At 37.0% G+C, this 15,893-nt stretch overlaps 1 protein-coding gene across 1 annotated transcript in view; it reads right to left on the bottom strand.

The window, feature by feature from the left end:
• LOC141297435 (polycystin-1-like) overlaps nt 1–15,514 on the bottom strand; it is a 30,561-nt gene extending 15,047 nt beyond the window's left edge. The window contains exons 1-12 of the mRNA XM_073827871.1: nt 15,451–15,514; nt 15,118–15,295; nt 14,822–14,988; nt 14,285–14,403; nt 12,280–12,427; nt 11,924–12,189; nt 7,640–8,356; nt 7,337–7,468; nt 6,655–6,830; nt 6,419–6,555; nt 1,233–4,858; nt 989–1,153 (exon numbers count right to left, since the gene is read on the bottom strand). Of these exons, the coding sequence (XP_073683972.1) occupies nt 989–1,153; nt 1,233–4,858; nt 6,419–6,555; nt 6,655–6,830; nt 7,337–7,468; nt 7,640–8,356; nt 11,924–12,189; nt 12,280–12,427; nt 14,285–14,403; nt 14,822–14,988; nt 15,118–15,295; nt 15,451–15,514 (5,895 nt within the window). The remainder of the gene's footprint in view (nt 1–988; nt 1,154–1,232; nt 4,859–6,418; nt 6,556–6,654; nt 6,831–7,336; nt 7,469–7,639; nt 8,357–11,923; nt 12,190–12,279; nt 12,428–14,284; nt 14,404–14,821; nt 14,989–15,117; nt 15,296–15,450) is intronic.
• Nucleotides 15,515–15,893: the final 379 nt, after the last annotated feature.

Raw genomic sequence — 15,893 nt, 5'->3', positions numbered from 1 at the left:
TTTTTACACTCTTTAATGTGGTGTGACAGATCACTCTATTCGCCTCAGTTTCACTCAATTCCATTCAATTCAATTCCACTTTATTGTTTTTAATTAAATACATGTGAGGAATGAAAGATTGGACGCCACAGATATTTTTGCAGAGTAGGTGGTGGAATTTTCACAAAGAAAACACTATAATTTAATGAAACGAATGTCTACTACGAATTGTAGTCAAAAAGATAATCTGTCACGCCACATTAAAGAGTGTAAAAAACACATTATTGCAAGACACGTTGTATTTCGTTATAAAACTGACAGAAAACATTTAGAGTATAAACTATTTCTTTAACAGAATGTCCCATAAGAATGAAGATTTCCATAATTTTAAGTAAAATGTTCTCATAAAGCAGTAAATATTGTACATTATTTCTAATATGGGCTGGAATGAACTCTAACATTACAAATCATTTTTTCACTGTAATTTGAAATTATAGAGAGTGCCAATCTGAATAGAGACAAAAAAGATTTTTCAAGAATATTTCAACTGCTTTTGTCCATACAACAAAAGGTCAGTGGGGTCCAAAACAACATTACACCCCAGTGAATTTCATTAAATGAAAAAAAGGAAAATTTTAAAAATATTATTCTTATGTTTCACAAAAGAAAGAAAGTCATACAGGTTTAACACTAAATGAGTGTAAGAAATCTATGACAGAATGTTAATGACAAAGCAGGTGGCACAACGTCATAAGATGTTGATCTTTGGTTAAATTTCGTTTGCGACTTCGGGTTTGTTGTTTTTAGATTGTGTAACCAAAATCCAATGTTAAGCAACGTTAAAATGACATCATTACTAACATCAACCTGATTTTCAGTTTTAACCAAAATGCCACGTCTGTCCAACATTTGGGTCCAACGTCAACCTGACGTTACATTGACGTCTGGTGCCGGCTGGATATGTTCATGTTGCTGACAGCAAAGTGAGGTAAGGTAAGTTAACACTCACCAACTGTGATACAGAGACAGGCTGTCGTCCACTTTTGTAAAGAGTGAGAGTAAAGTGGTACATTCTGTCTGGCAGCAGTTCACTTCTGGGAAGAATCAGTAGACTTCCATTTCCTGGAATATGTTGATGACGGGTGGAAACAGCTGAAGACAATTCTGTTGTGTTCTGGAAACACACAATACACCATCAATTGAATGTTTATGTCAGTGAATCAAGTATTTACTGCAGTTGTGATTTCCCATACCTCTATAGTGTAACCCCACTGGAACAGAAACAACTCGATATCATTCTTCTCAGAATCTGGATCAAAAGACTCACTTGCATCCAAAATCAGATCATACTGACTTGACCAGAACCTGTGAGAACCGCCTTTAATCACAGGCACCAATTCACTGTGGACCACAGAAAGCTGCATTGTCCTGTTCTGCTGTAAAGGAGTTCCTAGAAGTCTGGCAGTAAATGTCAGACAGTAGTTTCCAACTTTGAGAGCATGCTTCGGCAGAGAAAGAAGCAGTGTTGTGACATCCACTGAATCATTCAAGGACACCTTGTCCATTTCTGAGCAATCTAGTCCTCTGAAGATCTCCCAGGAATAATATGCTTTGTGTGTAACACAACCGTTAAAGTCCACTCTTGCTTCAAAAGAACTTGGTCTGGATTTTAATATTTTATAATGTTCTTTTACAACGTAGATGTGCGGCTGAGTACACTCCAGCTTTTGCACTTCAACTGTCATTTCAGTAGAGACCTCACTTATGTTATTGAAAGCTGTTAATTTCACAACAAACTCACCAGTAACGTTGTATTTGTGGACTTGTCTATTGGATTCCGTAACCAGGTCTCCATCATTGCCATCACCAAAATCCCAAAGGAATTTAAGATTGCTGCCTCCATCTGTGATAGCTACAAAAATGATCGGATAATCAATAAAAGCTCCATCATTTGAGGTAAAAAGCTTTACTTTCTTCACATGTTTCTGTATTGTTGCTGTACTGGTCAGGGACTGTGAGCAGAAGCCATTATCAGCTTCCACTGTAACAGACAGGGATCCATTAGTGAAAGGTGTGAAGTGAACATTTTGCCCGATTTCCCAAGAGGACCGGACTCCATTTAATAGGAAAGTCCAGCGGTAATTGGCTTGTGAACCACTGGACGCTTGAAAACTGATGTTTTTGGATGCCTCCAGAACAGCAGAGCAACATCCAATCAAATGCAGGCCTTTAATTCTTTCCACAACTCTGACAATCACTGTTGCACTTTGGTAACTGACATGATTTGTTGCTGTCGCTCTTATGAGGTGGTTTCCAACTGAAAGAGAAGAGGTGGTAAAATTCTGCCAAATGTCCACGGAATAACTCGCATTAACAAACTCCAAAGAAAAGGAAACTTCGCTTCCTTGGAAGACAGATGGTGTGAAAGTAACCGGATCGTTCTCACATACAACATCGCTACTAGCAATAAGTAAAAGTCCCTGGATGGCATCCTGAACCGTAATAGTATATGAAACAGTTTGCCAGCTAATGTCATTTGAGGCGTTAAGGGAGATACGGTGATCTCCAACATCTGCAAATGAACAGCTAACAGTTTGATTGTCTGCAAGAGCCATAACAGTTCTATTGTGAAACAGTAAAACCCATTCCCAATGCAGGACATTTCCTGTCCCTCTAGAGCCATTAATCAACAGCAGGTTATTTGATGCTACAAAAAATGGTCTGAATTGTCCATTTATCTGAAAGTCCACTTTAGAGATGTTTTCCTGAATTATTAGTTGCTTAGTTGCATCTTCAGACCCAAACATATTCGAAACTGACACTTTGATCTTAACCACACCAACGACTTTAAATACATGCAGAACAAAAGGCACATCTGATATTACAGGACTGCGCTCAGATTCCAAGAACCATGAATAGCTAAGGTCTGTTCCAGATGTCACACTTGCAGATATCGTCACTGGCTTTCCTTTGGCTACGGCATTCGTTGGTGATGAAATACTCAGGCCAGACACAAGCTCTACTGCTCTCAGTGAAAGGTCGGTATCTACTGATCCAAAAACATTGGATACTACCAGCTTGATGTCTATGTCACCAGGGCTGTTTGTAAAGAGTGGAAATTGTTTGCTATTACTTGCCATTCTTTGGTTTGCAGTCCACTCATACGTCAAGTTAGAACCACACGTCACTGATGCTGTCAAGAGCACAGTCTGATTTGTCAAGAAATATCTTGCATTCTGTAGCCCCTGAGATTGAATTCGAACCTTGTGTATTCTCTGTACAACCTCAATGTGTGTTACGGATTCTACTCGACTGATAAGATTTTGTGCTGTGACTTTAATCTGAAACACCCCTGGTTTAGGAAACACAGGCATGAATCTGGATGTCCCAAGTTTTGGAGGTGATGAAGGATTCACAGTCCAATAAAACACAACATTTTCATTAACATCGGTCTGAGCTGTTAGCAGTATCTCTTTTCCAGCCTCAGCAAACGGCTGACTGGTATTAACCACTATGTATGACAATGGTGCCTGCACTTCAATCTCTACAAACACCGAATCTGAATTTATCTCATTAGATGCCATGACTGTCACACGAAATCTTCCAGGAAAACAGAATACGTGTGATTGATTCTGACCCTCCTTTTTGAAGCCATCGCCAAAGTCCCATTGAAAAGAAGCTATTTTACCAGGAAGCTCAGCCCAAAAGTAATAGGACTGATTCACAGTCATTGCATCATGGTTGCCTTCATATTTTATGCATAGATTAGATACAGGCCTTTGAACTGAAATGGTTGCTTTTGCTGTTCCACTGCTGACTTTGTTATGGACCTGCACTGAAATTTCATACAAACCCTCCTCTTGAAAAACAAAGCAATGGTGTGACAGGCCTTTGACTGGGAGTAAATCACTTGAAAGATTGTTATACCACCAAAATTGATAATCTGCTACTTTGGGAAGCACAGCAACTTCAAAGCACATTTCCTCATTCACAGCTACAGCACTCTTGGCTGAATGGAGAGTAACATATGTTATTTGAGTCTCAACACATATGCTGGTTTCGTAATGGGATGAAGCCACCAGGCTACGAACATTTACACCAACTGTGTACATTCCTGAAGTTAGAAAAGTGTGAGTAATCGTTCTAGCTCCTTTGACAACAGACAACGGTGTGCCATCTCCAAAATCCCAGTCAAAAGTCAAAAATGCAACATGTCCTTTGACGAACACTTCAAAATTGGTCTCTGTTTTACTCACAATGCAGTCTGTTGGAATAATTTTACTAATCAGCAAATGAAAAACTTCCACACTGACTAACTGGTGTTCTTTACTTACAGAATTATACACAGTTACCTGAACAGTGTAATTTCCGAAAGACCTATAAATGTGAGAAGCTGAGCTTCCGGTGTTGTCTTTAACTTCTGAACCATCTCCAAAATCAAAGGTCCATTTTAAATGTGTGCCTGCAGATACTCTGCCACTGATTTCAAAAGTGGAGTTCAGTTCAGTGGAGCTGTTGTAATATAGCTGGAGACCTGAGACTGCCTCAACTACCTCCACTGTTGTAGAATTAGTCAAGACCGACAGGGAGTTGTTGGCACATATGGTGACGTTGTATGTGCCGGGTCTTTTAAAAACATGACTGACTTTACTAATATATTCCTTCACTTGATCAGAGTCATCGCCAAAATTCCACAAATAAATCACTCCGTATGAAGAGGGCCATAGTGAGACCTCAAAGAGGATGGTGTGATTGATTTGACATGCGATAGGAGATGATGACACCAACAGTCTTGATATAGGAGTCCTTATTTTAACAGCTACAAACGTTTCAATTTGGTCATATTGGTTGTAAGCCTTGATTTTCAGTGTGAAGTCACCTAAAAAATAAAAATAAGATCAAATTCAGGTTGTGCTAGGAGATTTGGCAGTTATCATGTTGTTTTGTAGCATCAAGTAAAAGAAAATGGATTCAGTTACTGATGTTACTGCAATGAGTCTTGATTAATTTATTCAATGATTAAAAATGTGAAGGAAAAATAAATATGAATTATTATTATTATTTTAAAGGGATAGTTTGTCCAAAAATGGAAATTACCCCATGATTTACTCACCCTCAAGCCTACTTATGTCACAGTTTTGTCAGTTATCTGCATGTGCGGCCATATTGGAGATACTCTGTTGTAAACATCAGCACTGATTGCAAGGTTAATGTATAATTTAATACGTTGTTTTGCTAATTTATGCTGTCTAAAACCATGGAAAAAAACGTGGAAGCTACTTAATCATATAGAGAAAGATAATATATACAGTACAGACCAAAAGTTCAAAAGTTCAATTCAAATGAATGAGAAATGTGGGTCTTTTATAAAGTGAATTTTACATTAAAAGCAGTTTTTGTATAAAAACCCATTTAAAAAATATTTATTTATTAATTTAGATATATTTAAAAATATCACTAACCCACTGAAAACTGCACAAATGTAGAGTAAAAACTTTAATAAACAGAAAAATATACAGTACAGACCAAAAGTTGGAACACACCTTCTCATTCATTTGTTGTATATCACAACAAACTAAAGTTGATAGGTGGTAAAGATATGTACGAGCAGTATTAATTAACATATTAGCCTAATATTTCACCTACCTAAAAGGAAATAAGAACAAACACAAATGTTGTCAAGATTCTTGCCCTGGAAAACTTGGTTCAGTTTGGCCAACCACAAATGGCCTTTTGTTCCTCAAACAATTTTTGCACTCTTCTACTTGATTTGTTACAACTTTTGGCAGTCTATAGTACTCCAAATGTTTTTCCCAGTCTGACCGATTCGTACAGCCCAAAATATGACAATAATTGACTATTTTCAGAAGCAATAATCAGCAAAATATGCAAGTTTCATTCAGTTCAGTGCCTCCAATATGGCCAATTAATATTGCATTGTAAAAACACTCTATATGGCTTTCTTCTTTCAGACGATTTGGAGTTATGTTAAAAAATGTCCTGGCTCTTCCAAACTTAATTATGGCAGTGAATGGGTGTTTATATACATTCATCCATAACAAGCTCCACACAGTGCCCAGAGTTTAATAAAGGTCTCCTGAAGCGAATTGATGCGTTTGTGTGGATAGTATGGATAGTTTTCTTTCAAAAACGCATTGATTCACTTCAGAAGGCCATTATTAACCCCCAGGATGGATGCCCATGGATGGATGCACTTTATTGGGCTTCAAAATCTCAACACCCATTCATTGCCATTATAAAGCTTGGAAGAGCCAGGACATTTTTAAATATATCTTCAATTGTATTCGCCTGAAAGAAGAAAGTCATATACACCTAGAATGGCTTGAGGGTGAGTAAATCATGGGGTAATTTAAATTAGTAGTACTATTAATGGAATAAAACTTTTTGAATATTTTGTATTTATACTCATTTATAGTACCTGGAAAAGGAAATGTATGATCAATGGAGTCTTGCAGATAGACATGTTTGGCACTTTGGTGAAGATAGCTCTCTTCCATCTCTAAAGGAGCAGAAACTGGGTGACTGACAGATGCTGTATTATCACCAAAATCCCATCTGGAGAGATAAATCATTTCGTAATGGAGCATTATACATTCAGAAGAGGTAAACCTTAATTTCATCATTTTAACTCAATTATAATTCAGAGACATTAACCTGATTGTAACGCCTATAGAGATGTCAGCTTTTACTCGTATTGTGTAGCGAGTTGAGGTGTTTACAGCAATGGCCTCTGGCATGGAAATTACTGCTAGGTCAGCTAATGGGGTCATTACATCAGCTGTGAGCTTCACCTCAATTAACTCAGAGCTCACTGGGTTATTTGCCATTACCTAGAGCAGAGAAAGCAGTAAAGATTTGAAGAAATTATAAACATGAAATCATTCATAACAAAACGTAAAGCAATGATTCTCAATTGGTGGGTCGTGACTTTCAAATAGGTCACATGGCCAATGGTGGCAGCCAAACAATAACAACAAAATGTTAAATGCAAATAGTAAAATCTAGATAATGCATATGATAAATAATCATGCATAAGTAGTTTAACAAAATAAATAGGCTTCTAGAAAGAGAGGAGAAAATGCTTTATATATCTATTGTTGTTGACATCAAAGGTTGTGCTTCCAAATGACCTACCAGCAAATATGGATTGTGCCGTTACCAAAAAATAATTTGATTCGAAAAACTAAGAATTTTGTCTTTGGTTTGGAAGCAAAACCAGCTGAGAACAACTAAGCTCTGAAGACCTGGATCACTGTATAATTGCTTTAGGCTCAGTTTCACAAAGATGTTTAAACTTGTACTTGGAAATATTATATTGTTATATTAACATGTTTACCTTCAGCTTGTATTCTGCCGGCTTCTTAAAAACCACACTGTAAGACTCTCCTGTGTGTGGAAAGTGGACCAGGTCATCAATAACCCATGTATACTTCACTGATGAGCCTGTGACTACTGAAGCTGTAAACAACTGTAGAAAAAAACAGAGTAAGCATCTCATTTAAAGTCTAGTTATGACATTCTAGAAACCTTTTCTTCAAATACCATGTAAATACCATTAGCACATCAAATTCTAAAAGGCTGCTGGTGAACTTTTGAGGTAATATTTTCTTTCACAATGACACACATGAGAAATTGATACCTGTGGTATGTCTACTAGAACTCTTCTGAAGCCCTGAGGCTGGATTCTCAGCCCAGTTACAGGAATATGAGACACAACTCTCATACTCAGAGTCTGGGAGTTCACGCTGTTTGAAGCCGTGATGTTCAGTATATGTTCTCCTTGACTAGAAAGCTTCATGTACACATGAGAGAACCACATGTCAAGAGATGCCCTAACACATCCTTCTTCACTCTCAGGCATCTCAGCGGGGCACGAAGATACAAAAGGGACTCCGTTCTTAGACACAGGGTCTGACCAGAAACTAGTTGTGTTTTCTCCTGAAATGATCTGGATGACAATGAGAGTTGGGACATTGACAGCAACATGCATTTGGTTGTCCTTGTCAAGCTTTGGATATAAAACTTGCAACCCAGTGACAGGACTCTTTACTTTGATTGGACTGTTGCTCTGTGAGGTGCTGGGTACAGGTGAAACTCCAAAGTGTGGCATTGTGTCCTCGTAAATCACCCGAAGGTCACAGACCTGTTCATCTAGCCATTGGCCCTGTCCTGGTTGGGCAGACAGAGCCCCCTCTAACCAGCCGCCCCACTCAGGCCCATGCAGAGAGAGGTAACTCTGGCGCCAGGATGAGTTGGTACCGCCAACACAATGTAGAAATTTGCCTGCTCTTCTAGTGTGCTGCAATGCCAGAATGTCATCAGGATAGACAGTGATTTGTTTGTCTTGTACTATAACCTGCACAAACACAAAAATAAGTGTCATGATTTTAACTCATTGTCAAACTTTGTATCTTTTTTTTAAACCTAGTGAGCTGCCTAGAAAAGGATTTTATTAAATAAGTTAAATAAATTACAATCCAAATAAAATCCAATCAGACTGATTATAACACACCTAACCTAATTATGTCTTAAAGGAATAGTTTACCCATAAATGAAAAAAATGACCCCCTTGTTTACTCACCCTCAAGCCATCCTACAAGTATAAGACTTTTTTCTTTCAGACGAATACAATCGAGTTATATTGAAAAAAGTCCTGGCTTTTCCAAGATTTATAATGGTAGTGAACAGGTGTTGAGATTTTGAAGCCCAATAAAGTGCATCCATCCATCATAAAAAGTACTGAACATGGCTCCGGGGGTTAATAAAGGCCACCTTCTTGTGAATATGCATATAACAGTTAGTTTGAGTTAGAGATTATATAGGTTAATAAAGTTTTAAATATGGATATTTTTCCCACACAAATGCATTGATTTGCTTCAGAAGGCCTTTGTTAACCCCCAGAGCCGTGTGGAGTACTTTTTATGATGGATGGGTACACTTTATTGGACTTCAAAATCTAAACAGCCATTCATTGTCATTATAAAACTTGAAAGAGCAAAGATATTTTTTAATATAACTTTGACTGTATTCATGGGGTAATTTTCATTTTTGGTTGAACTATCCCTTTAAATTCTTCACTTTCCAAATGTTCAAACCCTTAAAGGAGTGGCTCATTTCCAAAACAAAAATTTACAGATAATGTACTAACCCCCTTGTCATCTAAGATGTTCATGTCTTATTTTCTCTAGTCGTAAAGAAATTATGGGTTTTTTTTTTTTTTTAGGAAAACATTTTAGGATTTTTCTCCATGTAGTGGACTTCTATGGTGCCCTCGAGTTTGAACTTTTCAAAAATGCAGTTTAAATGCAGCTTTAAAGGGCTCTAAATGATCCCAGTGGAGGAAAAGGGTCTTATCTAGCGAAACAATTGTTTATTTAAAAAAAAAAAAAGTACTATTTATATACTTTTTAACCTCAAACACTCATCTTGTCTAACTCTGTGTGAACTCTGTGTATTCCGGTTTATGCCAGTTAGGGAATGTCAACAAAATCCCTTTTCGAAAGCTAATTTTCTTCTCCAACTTCAAAATCATCCTACATCACTGCAGAAGTTTACTAAGTGAACATGCAAAGAAGGTCAATCAAGATTTTGGAGAAAATGAGTTGGGAGTTTTTCAACATTCCCTAACTGTCATGAACCGGAATACACAGACTTCACACAGAGCTAGACAAGACGAGCGCTTGAGTTTAAAAAGTATATAAATTGTAAAAAAAAAAAAAAAAATGTTAGAAAATAACAGATCATTTCACTAGATAAGACCCTTTTTCCTCAGCTGGGATCATTTAGAGGCCCTTGAAGTTGCATTTAAACTGCATTTTGGAAGCTCAAACTCAGGGGCACCATAGAAGTCCATTATATGGAGAGAAATCCTGAAATGTTTTCCTCAAAAAACATAAACATCTTGGATGACAAGGGGGTGAGTACATTATCTGTGAAGTTTTGTTCTGGAAGTGAACTACCCCTTTAAGCTTTTAACATTTCAAAGCCTCAAGCTTTTATTTTGGTAAAATACTGGTGAAACACCGAAAACTTCAGTCCACAAAATTTTGGAAATTATGCAAATTTATCATAAAGCGGAACTAGCACAAATTACGTTACTCAAATTGCTTTTAAACTAATGTAAATGTAAAGATGGAGTTTGCTGCTTGACTGTAAACCGAGTTGCTGTGAGATGCTGAAAACACTGGATCATGAGCTGCTTGTGTGTAAAGAACACAGCGTCACTATTTACTCAGCATTTAGTGCTATTTTTTTCAGTATTAATATTACTGTATTACTGTTGCAGTGCTCTAACCTATTGTTTAGTACAGTCTAATGTGTTATTTTTAGGGCCGGGACTTTAACGCGTTAATTTAGATTAATTAATTACACAAAAATAACGCGTTAAAATTTTTTAACGCATTTTAATCGCAATACGTTTTGCACCGCGGAACGTTTCTCACTAGATAAGATTCGGCGGACCGATTATACTGGAGCACAAACTAGTGTTCAGACAAGCCAAAGGCCGCGTTCACACTTGGCGTCTTTTTTCAAACTGCCAGCGTCTGTTTTACATTCTATTCCTATGGAGTAAACCGTCTTTTCAAAAAAGCCCTGAGCGCTTTTTTAAACGCCACCGCCGGCGTCTTTTTCTGCAGCTCAGAGCGTCTTTTTAAGTTGAAAAAAGTTTAACTTTTTTGAAGAAAACGCCCTACGTCAAGCGCTTTTTTGACAGCTGACCAATGACAAGCGAGTAGCGGGACCTATCGTTTCCATAACAACAAAAACAACAAGAAAAAAAAACTGGAGAAGTTGCCGGTAAATAAACTTATCGTACTAGTTTCGGAGCACAAGGAGTTGTATGATATGAGTAAACAACTCTATCATAATATACATCACAAAGAGGCTCTTTCTCGACATTCCTTCACCACACAGCACTACGCTACTGTTGCAGCTGTTGTTATAGCAACTAAAGACGCACTCGGCTGCTTTTTGTAACAGAACGCTGCCAGCTTTTTTTTTTTACTAAAAAAACGCCCTAGTCAACTTTTTCTTGTCAAAAAAGACGCCAAGTGTGAACGCAGCCAAAGACGTCCGTCCTAAATAGTATTGTATGTCCCAAATCGTAGTATGTTTAAAAAGTATTCCAAAGATTCCCGGATGGTCTACTACTTAACGATCAATGCACACTCTTAACTGCTTATATTGCCCGCAACACACTGCGCCGTGAACGAGGATTCGATTAGAACTACAAACACGCATAAAAAGTGTTAAAAAACTACAAACATGGAGGATTTACGCGACCAACGGACAGGTAGAGAAAGGGCTTTGAGTGATAAATAATCAGTGTGTAACCTGATAAAAACTATTTTTTAAATGTTATCCGCGTTATATTCCATGTGCAGCAACATTTATAATGATAGGTTTGGTCATTAAAGTTTAAATGCATAATTAAGCAAACACAAGAGCAGAGTTCTCGGAATGAAAGACTCGTTAAAGAACGTGCCTCTTGCTACACTTTTAATGGCAATATTGTACTGGTCTGTTGGACTTGGTTGAACAAAAATAAACAATATTTTGTTGCTTAAGCTTATGTATTCAGTCATTATTCAATGGTATACTAAAAATCCATGTAAAAATCTTAATTCTCACTGTTCTCAGGTCAAATATTTACATGCGATTAAAATGCGATTAATTTCGATTAATTAATTACAAAGCCTCTAATTAATTAGATTAAAATTTTTAATCGAGTCCCGGCCCTAGTTATTTTACTTTGTGGACATGTTAAGATAATATATGCGTTAAAACGTTAAAATTCTTATTATAAATCAGTTATTAATTAATTACGAGAAATCATTCATATAAAACTTTCATTGTTTATTTTGCCTAGTTATGCTTATGTTATTTTAGGTTTTATGTTAACAAGTTTAGTGTTGCCACCTACACTGATATGTGTGTGTTCAGTGCTTGGGGTCAGTGTCAGTGACATGTCTGCCATCAAGTGGAAGAACGGTGGTGTCGCAGGGTAGCGGGGAGGCAACGGGAACACATGACCCCCGTTAATGGAGTGGTAAGGGCTACATGGACTGGTGATGGGCAGACAGGTCTCCAGAAGATGACACCAATACTGCCCAGTTGCACAGCCACCAGTAGTGTTGCACATGGGCGTCAGTAAACAGCAGCTGAAAGGGTTCAGGAGAGAACTACAGCCTAAAAGAGAGAGATGTTTTATAAATTGCTCTTCTGAACTGATCAGCCGTTAAAGATGTGCTTATTATCATTAGTGCTTAATTTGCTCACCAGGTGGTACTAGGTGATGACTTGGGCTGCAGTACGGACGTAAGATTTGTACTCTAGCAAAGGTCAGCTGATCACTTGGCTGCATCACCAAATCTAATGATACGACTCGACCCTCATGACTGAACCAAAGACCTGGGAACAACATAATCTGTGCATACACATTTGATTAAAAAATGTATTAATTTTCACATTATAAAATAAACGTACGTGTGTGTGTGTGTGTGTGTGTGTGTGTGTGTGTGTGTGTGTGTGTGTGTGTGTGTTTTAAAGGGATAGCTCACCCAAAAGTGAAAATTCTGTCATTAATTACTCACCCTCATGTCGTTACAAACCCGTAAGACCTTTGTTCATCTTTGGAACACAAATTAAGGTATTTTTGATTAAATCTGAAAGCTTTCTGACCCTGCATAGACAGCAACGCAGTTGAAACGTTCAAGACCCAGAAAGGAAGTAAGGACATCATAAAATAGTCCATGTGACATCAGTGGTTCAACCGTAATGTCATGAAGCTTGTGGTACTCTGGTGAACACGAGGCAGAGAGTTGTTATTTTTGTTTTCTTTGTGCACAAAAAGTATTCTCGTAGCTTCATAACATTATGGTTGAACCACTGATATCACATAGACTATTACAACAATATTCTTACTACCTTTTTGGGCCTTGAACATTGTAGTTGTGTTGCTGTCTATGCAGGGTCAGAAATCCCTCAGATTTCTCAAAAATACCTTCATTTGTGTTCTGAAGATGAACGAAGGTCTTACAGGTTTGGAACAACATAAAGGTGAGTAAATTAATGACAGAAATGTAATTTATGGGTGAACTATACCTTTAAATATGACTTATCAACAAACATTAACATGCATTAACAAATTTTTTATAAATACATAGGGAGAAAAATTAGCATATTCTGCATATTCTGTCTGAAATTATTAATTTTAAGGCTTTTCAGTAATTTCTGTAAAGACTGATTAACTTTACTGCATGAAAGCAAGGAAAGATTTTTGAAAACATCTATATAAAACTGACATTTGTAGACTCTAAGAATTGATGTACATTTATAGTACCATTTAAAAGTTTGGTATGAGTTTATCATAATAATAATAATAATAATAATAATAATCATTAATTTATCATAATATTTTTATTATTAAATTGATCAGATAACTGAGGACTTTTCTAATGTATTAAAGGGTTTCTATTTCCAACAAATTTGGTTATTTTGAACTTTATATTCATCAAAATATATAGCATGGTTTTCACAATAATGTAATAATAGAAAGGTTTCTTGTCCACAAAATCACCAAACTAGAATGATTTTTGAGGGATTGCAGACACTGAAGACTGGAAAAATGGCTGCTGGAAACTCAGATTTGCATCACAGGTATTTATATGTGACCCTGGACCACAAAACTAGTCTTAAGTAGCATGGATATATCTGCAGCGGTAGCCAAAAATACGTTGTATGGGTCAAAATGATAAATATTTATTTTATGTCAAAAATCATTAGGATATAAAGTAAAGATCATGTTCCATGAAAATATTTTGTCAATTTATATCAAATGTTTTTGATTAGTAATTTGCATTTTTAAGAACTTAATTTGGAAAGCGATTTTCAAGGCGACACCCTCAGATTTCAGATTTTCAAATGATGTATCTCAGCCAAATATTGTCCTATTATAACAAACCATGCATCAATGCAATGCAAAGCTTATTTATTCAGCTTTCAGATTATGTATAAATCTCAATTTTAAAAAAAAATAACCCTAATGACTGGTTTTGTGGGCCAGGGTCACATATTTTACGTAATACTGTATTTTTGCTTTTGCTGTATTTTTGATTAAATAAATGCAGCCTTGGTTAGAATAACAGTTATAATCACTTAAAATCATACCAACCCTGAACTTCTAAAAAGATAGTGTAGGCCCATTTTCATTAACTTAAAAACTATATAATTTATTGCTTTAAACTACAGAACTCGATCAGTAAGCTTATGTATTTATTTTTACCTCGACCATTTGTGTTCCTGGGTCTGGTGGAGAGGGTAGCAGTTGTATCTGGGACACTGTGTACACGCCTGACATTAGTGGGACGCCTGTCACGTAGCTCTCCAGCGATGGCAAAGACACTTTAAAGAAATAATGAATGATGCTGCTGTCAACTCTGACAAAGGATTTGTAACATAGCTAATATTAACTGAATGTGAGCTGTAAATACCTCAAACGTAAACAAATATATGAAGCGCTTTGTCACCCCCTAGCTGCTAAAATTAAACTACACGCAATCTATAGCATTGAAATGCTAGTAGTTTATTTCCATAAATTAAGTTATAATGCTGATTTTGGTAATTATAAATAATTAAACTACTTTTTTTTTTACTTGGTTGTGCAAAACTCAGCACCACAATGGTAGTGAAGATGAAGGTTGATGCTAGTGTGTTGTTTAAAGGTGTAGGTGATTATTTGCCCACTGTTTAGTCTTTATGATGATGATCATTTGGTTAATCTCACTTTATCAGTGAGGTAAAAACAGTTTCATTGGCTTACCTGATATCTTTTTCTCACAGATAATGAAATTTCCCTTATTACATTGTTCATTCATCCACTGTCCGGAGGCCAAAGCCATTGAAGTACATTCCTTCATCTCACTGTCCTCTGAATCTAAATCATCGAACGGATCCTGTGCCATTCCATTTCTCAACCAGACCCCTTCTCTGGAAGAAAAAGCAAATACAGAATCAGTCATTAAAGAAGTTACAATACTCTGTGTTTTTATATTTCCTTTCAAATATTTCTGTTGTGAAAAAAGCCCTGCAACCGCATAAAATCTTGTGATCTCTTACAGTTGGAATGAATTTTGTATGAAGGTCTGTACAGTCACACTGTCCACCATAGCAAGGTCTCCTCTCACATCTCTCTGACAGATGCCTTTTGCTTCTAGCCATGTTGATTTAAAAGTGGGCATCCAGTAGCACCGTAAACCATCACGGTCAATTTTTGCCCCCTTTGGGCAATAATGTTCTAGTGGAAAGCACATAATATTCCGAAAACATCAGATGCATGTACAAATAGCGAACACAAGTCACGTAATGTAATGCTTCAAAAAAAAAAAAATGATTGAAAACAATTAGCAAAAATAATATCCATTACTGAGCAAGGCAGATAAATCATCTCACCACTGAAGCAGCTTGTAAAAACACAGAGAATCCAAATGAGAGGCAGGTGCATAATATTTGCCATTTTATCTATTCCCCAGGTAGAACATAATAAATGTTAGTAATAATGAATCATACATGAGAGAGACCGCAAGAGGGTCCATTTCATGCTCAGACTGTGTCCATCCATTAAGACCCTGCTTTAACTTTTCCTTCTGCCTCTTCTCTCTCTCTCTCTCTCTCTCTCTCTCTCTCTCTGGCCTCTATCCTTTTGTCTTTCTCTCTTACTTGTCCTTTTATTGCTTGGTGACTTATTAGCATTGTGCGTTTCAACACATAGTTTCACCCCCCCCCCCCCCCCCCCCCACCTTTAACATTCACATGACTTTTGGTTCGTCTCACAGCAACAGCCCCAGAAGAGAGAGAGTGGACGGAGCCCTCATTAACATGCTGTAAAATCCCGC

This window comes from Garra rufa, chromosome 22 (assembly GCF_049309525.1).
Source record: "Garra rufa chromosome 22, GarRuf1.0, whole genome shotgun sequence".
In the NCBI taxonomy this organism is placed as follows: Eukaryota; Metazoa; Chordata; class Actinopteri; order Cypriniformes; family Cyprinidae; genus Garra; species Garra rufa.
This window is presented reverse-complemented; position numbering and strand designations above follow the sequence as displayed.